Raw genomic sequence first — 11,921 nt, 5'->3', positions numbered from 1 at the left:
CTTTATTCACAAAAATATCAAAATTCTCTAAGAAATACATTACATCACTTAAACATAAGTAAACAACCAACCCAAAATGCCTCCAAGAGGCACCAACACCATCCCCACTAATCAGCGTTGAAACTGTGCTTGACAATGTGTCATCATAAGTTACAAAACTTCCAAAACACAATATCAAGTCCGTAGAACAACATAAAAGAAGCAAATAACTATGGGTTATTATACAAGTCATCTGAAGAGGAAATGTTAAAGATCTATCATGAAATCATCTTCCAAATGCTATTACATGTTTCGAAGGCCGTCATCTTTGTCAGATCAAATTCAAACTTCTGATGCGTTTTGGTATCACTATCCACAATAGCTGTAATTATTTGGCTTAAGGAAAACAAGGTGATTACAGTACTGAACAAACAAATGAATGAATATGCATGTGTATTTAATAAATAAGATGTTTTAAGAGTAGGATACAGCCCAAAACACTTGACTGATCTTCCAGCCTCTTAGGTATAATATTTGTGACAGATGCAAGCATGGAAAGCTCCCTCCTGTAGATAAGAGAAAAAACGTTTCATTGACTGGATATGAATTGTCAAAACAATTCATTTCATGACCGGTACAACTGCAGTGACCACTAATTTGATGAATGCATAAACTTTGAATAGTATTTTTCCAAGAGAAAGAATCCATATAATGTTCGCATCAAACTTCTAAATACTCACAGTTTTCTGAACTCATCTTGCTTGTGTCTCTTTGAAATTCGCCTTTTCTCCTGATGAGCAATCCTTTGGCGTTCTAAATCATTAATCTCGTCAGTGACCACTGTGTTGAAGCAAAAGAGAACCAAATCACTAACCATTGCCAGTCATCCTAAAATCAATAATCTGCGAGAGCATATGCAACTGAATGTGTACTTATCTTAACTCCTCCATAAACAAACTTTCTGTTTCAATGACTCCATCAAGTTCTCTTTGAAGAAGGTCTATTTCTTCATCAGCAACAACCTCTGAATATGCCACCTCAGTTTTCTGCTTGCATGCATCTACCTTTTTCTCATAGTCTGCTTCATTTAAGAACTTGTCAATGCACATACTCACATACAACATCAGCAATCTACTATCTCTATAAACAACATTTATGCAAGTGAAACTATTCAAATTGGGAAAATTTCACACCATTTGACAGATGGCTCAATGAAGTCCAGAAAAGTCAAATTAATCAAAAGAAAATAAGAGAATCAACCAACAAAACCCAAATTAGACCTAAAGATCACCCCTTTTTCTTACTCGGGAAAATTTCCACATAAATAGTTTTGAACCCTGCATTTTGCATAATTTCGACCTTAAGCTACTTCAAATTGGAAATGTATAAGCTACTAACTGAGAATTCTGGGTCTAGAAATCTCGAGAAACAAACAGAGCTTAAATGAATCAACAAACCTTGAAGCAAATTCTGAACTTCGTTGAAATCGGCATCACATGAGGAGCGGAGGGCCTTGGAATGTTGGAGAGAATGCTCCAAGTTGTTCAGGTCCTTCTTGTCCTTCAAAAAACCCACCAGATCGTCGCTGTACAAAATCAGCTTCTCAAGATCGATTTTTCCAGAAGCTTCCCCCATTTCTCTGAGAATCAGATTCGTCGCAACCGAGAGCTTCTTCCGAGTTTTTCAAAATAAAGAGAATTGGTGGGAACAAATCTAGGGATTGCTTTTGATTTTAGGGCTCCCGACACTGAAATCCCCTTTGGATCAATAGCGCGAAAATTTAAGTAAGAAATAGATTAAATTAATTAATTTTTTACGTTATATACCATTTTACATTAACACACAACAAGAACGTCGATATGTCCGAGTGGTTAAGGAGACAGACTCGAAATCTGTTGGGCTTTGCCTGCGCAGGTTCGAATCCTGCTGTCGACGATTTTTTATTTTTTATTTTTTATAAAATTTTTATATAGATTATAGTGTGCACTGTGGGAATTTTGTAATAATGTATTTGGATAGTCTAAAAAACAGGTTTGTCATTGTGGATTGATAAATGTGCCATAAAGTGATTTGCTTTAAACAAATTTATTTTAGCACCATTAATTTTCAAAGTGGTGGTTATATGTGCAAATCTCTTTACAAAGTCAAAAGTTACAAAGTAATTTGTCTATAATAATTCATGTGAGTTTACCCTACAAACAGTGATAAGAAGTTAGATCTTTCTCATCCATCGTTTTTCTCTTATGAATGATGTTTCTGTGCATTTTGTGCGGCTCAAACTTAACATGTCTTGTTCCAACGCAAACCCAAAAAAAAAAAGAATAAATAAATAAATTTATAAGGCATATTAAACGAATCATGGATTGGTATGGGTCTGTCGAAACTAACTAAAGGATCCAAAGATGATTAAGCCTAAATTGATCATGATTTAGTTAACCTAAGATCCATTTACAACTTCTAGAAATAAAAAGAAAAAACTTACAACCCATACTAATCATAGATTGTCAAAATTATTTATTCTAGTACATTTTATCGTGCATTTTTGAGTTTATAGATGTTAATAAGCAGGGTTAATAAGTTATACAATTTGTTAGATTGAACATATAATGTAGATAACGAGTATGATTTGTCAAAAATGGGTGTTTTTACTCATTAATTTTGGAAAAACAAAAAACAAAACAAAAAACACCATACAAAAGTTGAGCTCTCTTTTCTCATGTCATGGTAGAGACCCACAAGTACCAATAACAACAATATAAGATTAGGTTACCTTGCTTAACCTCATTTTGGAAAAAAAAAATTAACATACAAAAATTGACCTCTTCTCATGTCATGGTATGATAAAAAAGTGTTTAGAGACCCATAATTACCAAAATGAGTATGATTTGTCAATAACAACAATATAAAATTAGGTTACCTTGCTTAACCCCTTCTCCAAGTTGTGGTTTTTAAAACCACTTAACTTCTCCAAATTAACATTGCATAACTTTAATTCACAAATTTTCGTGTCCAACAAAGGTCTTATCCGTGAGTACCAAGAATCAAGGACAAAACTTTTGACCCAAAATAAAATAAAATCAAGGACAAAAGCAAAAATGAAATTGGTAATCTCTGCAGCCGGTCCAATTGAATTTGAACAACATTTTTTCTGTTTTTGACCCCATTGACGAGCGAGCGAGATGTTCGATGGTGGGTTTCGAGAGTAAGCCGAATATAAGACAATCCCTGACTAGAATACACTAATTCCCACATCCAAACAGCCCGCGAAGGACATCATTTCTACCCCAATCCAAATCCCACGTATCTCGGCCCACAACTCGTCTCTCTTTCTTTCACTCTCTCTCTCTCTCTCTCTGTCTCTCTACAAAGAGAGATGAACCGCGACCTCAGGACCATCGCATCTCTCAGCTGAAACCCTAACAAAACCTGCAAACGACGCTACCTCTCTCAAATCTTTACCATCGCTTCCTTCGCTTCTTTGTCACAGTTCGTCTTGGTATCTTCCTTGCTTCACTCTATGATTTTCTTTTTCACTTTATTACATCTCATCGATCTGCATACGAAGGTTTAGAATCAATAGGTATTAGATCAGTGTTTAGCCTCTGTTTGGTTTCGGGGAAAATTAAAATACGATAGAAATGTTAATATTTTTTCTGAATTCTATTGTTTTTCTGGTGTTTTCCTGTTCAGAGAAATAAAAGCAAACAGCTAATCTAGGCGTTTAATCCGATCTTATTTATTTGAATATAAACTTAAGTGTGAAATCATATAGAACAAGTTCGGTTTAATTAACCGAAAACTGGGTTAGGGTTTGGTTTAAAGTGTAGAGTCTGAGAGTCTGAGACTGATAATGAGGTTTTGGTGTTTCGGCAGTTCATCGCACTATATGCTTCCTAGAAAGAGAGAAGTGGGCGGAGAGGTTGTAGTAAAAGAAGAAGGGGAACCAAACTACTCCACCGAATCTCCGATCAAGAAGCTTCGCGCGGCTGCAAACACAGACGATTCTAAGAGCAACGACTACAAAAACAATACCACCATTGACAACAGCAACAACAGTAGCAAGGACGTCAAAGTGCCGATCATGGCATTGGGCAATGGGAACTCGAATGACATCGATGAGGATCTCCACAGCCGACAGCTCGCCGTGTACGGCCGGGAAACTATGCGCAGGCTGTTTGCCTCCAACATTCTCGTCTCTGGGCTGCAGGGACTTGGCGCTGAGATTGGTATGTGAAAAACATTGGGTTTCGTCTGGTTGTTATAACAATGTTTTGTAGCTCTAGTGGATTTAATTTGTTCTGATAGTATCTGAGAATATGGATGGGATGCGTATAAATATATTTTGTTTATTATTGACTTGCGTTTTCCATTTGTGGGTTAGACGTGAATAACCTGATCATGTATGAGAATGCTGTGAATGAAACATCCGTTTCTTGCATGCTATACTCATCAAGAGCTCAAAGAGAGCAGTTTGCAATTACATGTTAGATTGTTTGTAATAGGAATTATGGTGGTACAAGTAATTAGTAAGTCTGTGGTTTATGTAATGAGAGCTGTCTTTGTTGCAGCAAAGAACCTTGTTCTTGCCGGTGTCAAGTCTGTGACCTTGCATGATGATGGAGTTGTTGAGCTGTGGGACTTGTCAAGCAACTTCTTTTTCTCTGAGGCTGATATTGGAAAGAATCGGGCCCTCGCTTGTGTCCAAAAATTACAAGAATTAAATAATGCTGTGGTCATTTCGACTTTAACAACTGAACTGACCAAAGAGCAACTTTCTGATTTCCAGGTACTGTTTCCTTTCCGTCTTTGTTAATTCTTTTGTTGCATGTTGGTAACTTTTAATTTAGAGGTTTTTGATTCATTTTTAATTTATATTTTTATAATCAAGTGAAGCGAATGTTCTTGAATATCATATGTTTTGCTTAAGGCATATCTTTGATTATCTGCTCCCTTTTTAACAATTTCACTTTTGAAGTTCAAAACTTTTAAGTTAGAATGGTTTTCTTCCCGTATAGTTGTGTTTTGTCCACTAACAAATAATAATAGATGGACTTGTTTTTATTTTTGGGAAGAGGTGCATTGGCATGAACATGTGATGATATTGCTACTAACCTGAATTCTGATTATGTGAATTATCCTGTCAGAATTTAGAAGAATGCTGATAGTTGTATGTATGTTGTTTCATATGCTTACATTTATTCAGTAATCAACGGTATTTAGCTTTGTGTTTGAACTTCTGCAGGCTGTAGTTTTCACTGATATCAGCTTAGAGAAAGCAATTGAATTCAATGATTACTGCCATAATCATCAACCTCCCATCTCTTTTATAAAATCAGAAGTACGGGGCCTTTTTGGCAGTGTGTTTTGTGACTTTGGCCCTGAGTTCACTGTTCTTGATGTTGACGGTGAGGATCCACATACAGGCATTATCGCATCAATTAGCAACGACAACCCTGCTCTCATAGCATGTGTTGATGATGAGAGGCTTGAGTTCCAGGATGGTGATTTGGTTGTGTTCACTGAAGTCCATGGAATGACTGAGTTGAATGATGGAAAGCCGAGGAAGATTAAGAATGCAAGACCGTACTCATTCACAATTGAAGAGGACACTACAAATTTTGCAGCATACGAGAAGGGTGGTATAGTCACACAGGTGAAGCAACCCAAGGTTTTGAACTTTAAGCCTCTGCGGGAAGCACTCAAGGACCCTGGTGATTTCCTTCTGATTGACTTCTCCAAGTTTGATCGTCCACCTCTCCTACACTTGGCATTTCAGGCACTAGATAAGTTCATATCAGAGTTGGGGCGTTTCCCTGTAGCTGGATCAGATGATGATGCTAAAAAGTTAATATCATTGGTAACTAACATCAATGATAGCTTAGCGGATGGGAGGCTTGAAGAGATTGACCACAAGATTCTTCGTCATTTTGCATTTGGTGCTAGGGCTGTGCTGAGTCCAATGGCTGCAATGTTTGGTGGTATTGTTGGACAGGAAGTTGTGAAGGCCTGTTCTGCGAAGTTTCATCCTCTTTTCCAGGTAATTACTAAAATTCAGTATACTTGATGTCACAACCATACGTGAATTTTCTTTGCAAAACTGATTGGCACTGCCTTTTTGTTGTGAATCTTTAACCTAGTCTTAATAGAATGAGGTTAATATTATTATAATTAATCTCATATTTTTAATTGCCTTGTGGACAGTTTTTCTACTTCGATTCAGTTGAGTCCCTTCCGTCGGAAACCTTGGATCCTAGTGATTTGAAGCCTTTAAACAGCCGTTATGATGCACAAATTTCAGTATTTGGAGCCAAGCTTCAGAAAAAGCTGGAGGATTCAAAAATGTTTACTGTCGGATCGGGTGCACTAGGATGTGAGTTTTTGAAGAATTTAGCATTAATGGGTGTCTCTTGTGGAAAAGAAGGGAAGTTAACGATTACGGATGATGATGTCATTGAGAAGAGTAACCTTAGTAGGCAATTTCTCTTCCGAGATTGGAACATTGGGCAGGCTAAATCAACAGTAGCTGCCTCTGCTGCTGCATTGATTAATGGTCGTTTGAACATTGAAGCTCTGCAGAATCGTGCAAGCCCCGATACTGAAAATGTGTTTGATGATACTTTTTGGGAGAATTTGGATGTTGTTATCAATGCTCTAGATAATGTGAATGCAAGGCTTTACATCGACCAAAGATGCTTGTATTTCCAGAAGCCACTTTTGGAATCAGGAACACTAGGTGCCAAGTGCAACACGCAGATGGTCGTTCCTCACCTGACTGAAAATTATGGAGCTTCACGGGACCCACCTGAAAAACAAGCACCCATGTGCACAGTTCATTCATTCCCTCACAACATTGACCACTGTTTGACATGGGCTCGATCTGAGTTTGAGGGTTTACTTGAGAAGGTGCCAGCTGAAGTAAATGCCTATCTGACCAATCCTGCTGAATACACTACTGCGATGATGAATGCTGGTGATGCTCAGGCCAGGAACAACTTGGAAAGTGTCATTGAATGCCTGGACAAGGAGAGATGTGAGACATTCCAAGATTGCATAAGCTGGGCCCGTCTAAAGTACTGCTATTGTTTTGCTGAATTTATTATATTTTCATTTTTATCATAGCCTTCTATCGTGTATCTAATCACTTGTTTTGAATGGAACCAGGTTTGAGGACTACTTTGTTAACCGTGTGAAGCAGTTAACATATACTTTTCCTGAGGATGCTAAAACCAGTAGTGGGACCCCATTTTGGTCTGCCCCCAAGCGTTTTCCTCGTCCACTGCAGTTCTCTGTTGATGATCTCAGCCACCTTCAATTTATAATGGGAGCATCTATACTACGAGCAGAGACATTTAACATTCCAATTCCTGACTGGGTCAAGTCTCATACAAAGTTTGCTGATGCTGTTAACAAAGTGATAGTACCCGATTTTCAGCCCAAAAAAGATGTGAAGATTGTGACAGATGAGAAAGCTACAAACGTTTTACCGGCATCAATTGATGATGCTGTGGTCATCAATGAGTTAATTGTGAAGTTAGAAAAATGCAAGGAGCAGCTGCCACCTGCCTTCAAGATGAACCCCATTCAGTTTGAGAAGGTTTGTCTTATATCTTTTTCTCCTTAAGTAGAAAGTATATCCAAGTATTTCTAGTTAGACATCATATTTATTTGTTCATTTCAGGCTTGCAGCTCCTAAGATAGAGTATCCTCCTTATATCATAGTGTATTTGTGATAAGTGGTCTTGTAAATTGATTTCATTAAAAGTTTCATAGGGTCAAGATTGCATTTGCATATTTTCAAACGTGCTAGCTTTGTGGGCAACTGTGTTGGCACCTTCCAAACTTGTTAGGTCTTTCGTATTGTTTTGTAGAAGTACGTGACAGATAAATACTAATTCTAGTTGGCTTAGCATATAAACAATGTTATCGATATTGGGGAGGGAAGACCTCTATACCCAAAAAAAAAGGATAAGATCTTGGGTGGAAGGACTATCCCTGTGTTGTATCAGACTACCATATCCATTTGAATAAAGTGCCAAAAGTATGTGAAACACAGGGAGAAGCTTTCCTTTTCCTTTCTTTTTTCCCAGAATCATGAATCCGTAACTGATAGGGAATTTTTCATATGTTTTGAATGTGCAGGATGATGACACAAACTATCACATGGACGTAATAGCTGGATTTGCAAATATGAGGGCCAGGAACTATGGCATCCCTGAAGTCGACAAGCTGAAGGCCAAATTCATTGCAGGGAGAATCATTCCTGCAATTGCAACATCTACTGCTCTGGCAACTGGCCTTGTCTGCTTGGAGCTGTACAAGGTTCTGGATGGAGGGCACAAGTTGGAGGACTACCGAAACACCTTTGCCAATCTAGCCCTTCCTCTGTTCTCCATGGCTGAACCAGTACCTCCTAAAGTCATCAAGCACCAAGGTATGAGCTGGACAGTATGGGATAGATGGATTATAAAGGACAGCCCAACTTTAGAACAGCTCCTTCAGTGGCTCAAAGAAAAGGGCTTGAATGCGTACAGTATCTCTTATGGGAGCTGCCTACTCTATAACAGCATGTTCCCTAGGCATAGGGACCGCATGGACAAGAAAATGGTGGATTTGGCTACCGGTGTGGCTAAGGCAGAGCTGCCTCCATATCGGAAGCACTTTGATGTGGTAGTGGCGTGTGAAGATGAAGAAGATAATGATATCGATATCCCGCAGATCTCCATTTACTTCAAGTAGGCATTTCGGTTGCTGAGCTAATCAAGCAAATGAGAATGCAATGTTTAGAATTTGAACCCTATATCTAGTTTTAAGTTCAAGTTAATATAAGCAAACAGATTCTCATGTGTATCCAGATATATGTTTAGAGCAGTGTCGTCGATTGTCCAAAATTATCGTTTGTGGTTAATCCAACGCTCAGTCTGTCTGTTCCTGCCGAATTCGGGTTCATATGCTTATACCTTCAAATATTGCTCGTTTATTTCTGCTAATAATAATTTGAGACATGATAATGAAGTGTGTTCTTTGATCTTTTTGCTTATATATGATTTGTTGCTGACTTTCTCTGGCTATTTTCTTTCTTTTTCTAAATTTACTTTTGTTAGGCCATGTGGACCACGGAACCAGTAGTGAATTCTCATTTTCTCTAAAGAATTTGCAGATGTGGGTTAGTCAAGTTAGGCAGTGTGCTTGTCTCCTTGCACTCTAGTTCGATCTCTGTTCCCTTACATTAGAGTTATTTAGAATATGGCTTTGTCAAAACTTTGACGACAGAATTCACTGACGTAAGTGGTGAATCTTATTGGTCGTTTTTAAAAGCTTCCAAGTTGTTAGCATGTGAACTGGCTAAAAACTAGCACTACTAGAATATGGTCGAAAAACTTCCACAATTTAGGACTTGCGCACATCTCCTGTTACGAAAATCGACAAACACTGTTCCTAAAATGGCTGTGATGATATATTAGTTTTACCAGGCTCGTAGAGTAGAGTTTATAGCAAACAATCAGTCAACTTAGTTGATCTTTTTACAACATAAAACGTAATCAATCTGTACGAAATATCTTATGGTATGTTCAGCATAGTGTACACATTTGCTGGAATAAATTTGAAAATAGATTTAAAGAAAGAAAAAAATGATCTGCTTTCTGCTAGCTTTGGGTTGTCCAGGTTGACACTCTAACCAAAGGAGTTCCTTCCCATTCCAAGGCCATTTCATTTCCATTCTGTCCAATTCTTACTCCATATGAGCTTTCTCCCACCATTTCTTTGGCTTCCATCAGACTTTCTCTGCTCAGTCTCTTACCCTCCAGCCCAAACCACGGTTGAAGATGGCACTCTTCTCTTACTTCGTTCCACTTCTGGAACAAAGCCTGAGAAGAGACATAAGGTGCCACAAACATCAGCTCTATCACCATTCTTGCTTCTGCTAGATGACTCGGGAAATTCGACTCGATAGACTCTAACAAGGCTTGGTAATGAGCCAGATACCCATCAAAGAATGAACTGAAACTCGAACCGTTCCCGAGCTTTGCACAAGCATCTCCATCACCAAAAGTTATAATCCCTCTGTTACTAGTCTTGTAGTTGGCAGAACTGGCTAACAAATCCTTGGCTAGCCGTAGAAACTCCAAGATAAGCCCTCTGCTTCTTCTTCTCCTCATGTGGGGCAGCCCCGCCATACAGTTGAATGCTAGAAATTCTCTGCCTCCACCCCTCTTGTTTGCTTTCTTTACTTCACTCACCAAATCCTTAATTGCTATCTCCTCCACTTTCAAGTTTAGGCCAAAAGATCTTGCATGATGCTGCAGTTGCCTTTTTGTCTCCTCAAATCTCCACTGTGGAGGAGCACCGTCTTCAGTCTCTTCCACATCCCATTTAATTGCTGTGACTTTTAGTGTTTTGTGTCTCTGTGCCACGGCCTCAATCAGCTGAGACAATTGAACCCCTTCTCCCATGTCAAAGTCCACTATGTGAACTGTCTCTGCATCCTCCGGGATAGCCTCGAGGATCGCTGTGTTTGCTGCATAGTGCGCAAACCTCCCATCGGGGATGCTTTGGTAGAACAGGTTCAATGCAGCCTCGAAATTCTTGCAGGATTCTTGTTTCAGATAATCGCCTTGCTGATCATCAACTTCTTGGCATAAGTTGAATGCAAGGCGCTCCAAAGATTGACCAAGTGGGTTGACTTTCTCACTAAGGCATCTCAGGATTACCTCCTCTAGCTCCCTCTGTCCCATCTCCATGGCTTCGCCGTATGCCTTGAGCAGATGACGAATACTCAATTCGTTATCGATTTCCATCTCTTCCCGAGGCAGGGTCAGTGATTGTTGGATAGAGGTCACATCCATGGATGATGCTTCAGATGTCATTAATGAGTTAGGGCTCCACACATCATTTCCTTCAATAGAAAATTGCTGTGATGGAAGGGTGCTCCCCTCACTCCTTTCCAAACAGGCATACATGCCTTCTATATCACCAATCAAATAATTAGGCTCAAACCCTCCGAAGTCCATTGGAAATTCCTCCACTGATGATGTGACTTGCAGGAGATGATCACAATCTGCAAGTTGTTCAAAGTCACCAGAGAACATGGTTGCAAAGGGAAATGAAGAAGTTTCGGAAAATTCATCGGAGGCCATGAACGGAGAAGAGAAGTCAGAGCTTCCCATGTTGACGTCGTTGTATTCAAATTGGTCCAAAGGTGAGTTGATTACATTTTGGTATGGCCAGAAGGGCAGAAGAAGCTCAGATTGCATCATCTTTTCTGATGAATATTAAAGGTAAGAAGACTTTTCTCTGCGAGTTTGATTTGCCAATGAGACTTAATTGATCATTATATATGACTTGATGAACAATGTAGCGACAGATTAAGCATAAAATACTAGAAAAAACAGACTATTATTAAAATGGAGAATTATTATTAATCACCATCTTATCTTCATAAACAAATACCAATCACTCTCACCAACTTTCTACATACTGCACACGTAATTCCACAAAGGTTTCCAACTCAAGTTTCCTTGCTTTCTTGGCAGCTTCTTGCGGGGGTGGCTTATATGTTGCACGCATCCTTTGTATTATAATCAACAAAATTGGATAGATAACTATTCATGTCTTTTCAACGTAATTACCTTTCACTTCATAAGAAATATAACCTTAATTAATAAATTAAACAATTCTTAATTGTGTGTTGACATTAAAGCCCTCAATGTGAAGAACAACCAATCATGTAAGTCCAGACTGGGGACACAGAGTCCCGGTCATCTTTCCATATACAATGACACCTTATCTCTTATACCAATTGTTATACCAAATTAATCCTTATTAAAACAAATTAAGTATCGGTTTACGTAGGAAGAGGCACCTTGCTGTCACCAAACATATTTCCTCTAGACAAAGGCCAAGCAGAAACAATCAATCAACTTGCACGTAAACTTTCCGACTAA

General features: G+C 38.7%; 3 protein-coding genes and 1 non-coding gene across 5 annotated transcripts; 2 read left to right on the top strand and 2 right to left on the bottom strand.

The window, feature by feature from the left end:
• On the bottom strand, nt 2-1,741 carry LOC18775009. Its single transcript, XM_007206700.2, has 5 exons — nt 1,437-1,741; nt 916-1,057; nt 720-821; nt 469-545; nt 2-361 (listed from the first exon to the last, which is right to left on the bottom strand). The coding sequence occupies exons 1-5, from the start codon at nt 1,612-1,614 to the stop codon at nt 258-260; spliced, it is 603 nt and encodes a 200-aa protein (XP_007206762.2). The 5' UTR covers nt 1,615-1,741; the 3' UTR covers nt 2-257.
• Nucleotides 1,833-1,914, top strand: TRNAS-CGA. Its single transcript has one exon. It is a non-coding gene; the product is annotated as a tRNA-Ser (tRNA).
• LOC18773481 (ubiquitin-activating enzyme E1 1) lies at nt 3,111-9,016 on the top strand. Of its 2 annotated transcripts, none has more exons than XM_007208064.2 (7): nt 3,111-3,475; nt 3,853-4,205; nt 4,548-4,765; nt 5,222-6,016; nt 6,181-7,049; nt 7,141-7,573; nt 8,119-9,016. In XM_007208064.2, exons 2-7 carry the CDS (start codon nt 3,866-3,868, stop codon nt 8,713-8,715), a joined length of 3,252 nt encoding a protein of 1,083 aa, XP_007208126.2. In that variant the 5' UTR covers nt 3,111-3,475; nt 3,853-3,865; the 3' UTR covers nt 8,716-9,016. The 2 variants fall into 2 exon arrangements, with proteins under 2 accessions (XP_007208126.2, XP_020422391.1); XM_020566802.1 differs by lacking the exon at nt 3,111-3,475 and adding an exon at nt 3,484-3,559.
• Nucleotides 9,412-11,336, bottom strand: LOC18773497 (nodulation-signaling pathway 2 protein). Its single transcript, XM_007206504.2, has one exon. It carries the CDS (start codon nt 11,232-11,234, stop codon nt 9,624-9,626), a length of 1,611 nt encoding a protein of 536 aa, XP_007206566.1. The 5' UTR covers nt 11,235-11,336; the 3' UTR covers nt 9,412-9,623.

The sequence above is a fragment of the Prunus persica genome, chromosome G6 (genome assembly GCF_000346465.2).
Source record: "Prunus persica cultivar Lovell chromosome G6, Prunus_persica_NCBIv2, whole genome shotgun sequence".
Lineage (NCBI taxonomy): Eukaryota > Viridiplantae > Streptophyta > Magnoliopsida > Rosales > Rosaceae > Prunus > Prunus persica.
The sequence above is the reverse complement of the archived record's forward strand: the minus strand, read 5'-3'. Positions and strand labels throughout refer to the sequence as shown.

Bases quoted from the DNA above. Each gene is read 5' to 3' on its own strand.
- LOC18775009 (XM_007206700.2), bottom strand. From the start codon at position 1,614: ATGGGGGAAGCTTCTGGAAAAATCGATCTTGAGAAGCTGATTTTGTAC. The intron at 1,058-1,436 runs GTTTGTTGATTC...TAAATGAAGCAG, and splicing joins AGTTCAGAATTTGCTTCAAG to ACTATGAGAAAAAGGTAGAT. The intron at 822-915 runs ATAAGTACACAT...TTGCTTCAACAC, and splicing joins TTGTTTATGGAGGAGTTAAG to AGTGGTCACTGACGAGATTA.
- LOC18773481 (XM_007208064.2), top strand. From the start codon at position 3,866: ATGCTTCCTAGAAAGAGAGAAGTGGGCGGAGAGGTTGTAGTAAAAGAA. The intron at 4,206-4,547 runs GTATGTGAAAAA...TCTTTGTTGCAG, and splicing joins GGGACTTGGCGCTGAGATTG to CAAAGAACCTTGTTCTTGCC. The intron at 7,050-7,140 runs GTACTGCTATTG...GAATGGAACCAG, and splicing joins ATAAGCTGGGCCCGTCTAAA to GTTTGAGGACTACTTTGTTA.
- LOC18773497 (XM_007206504.2), bottom strand. From the start codon at position 11,234: ATGATGCAATCTGAGCTTCTTCTGCCCTTCTGGCCATACCAAAATGTA.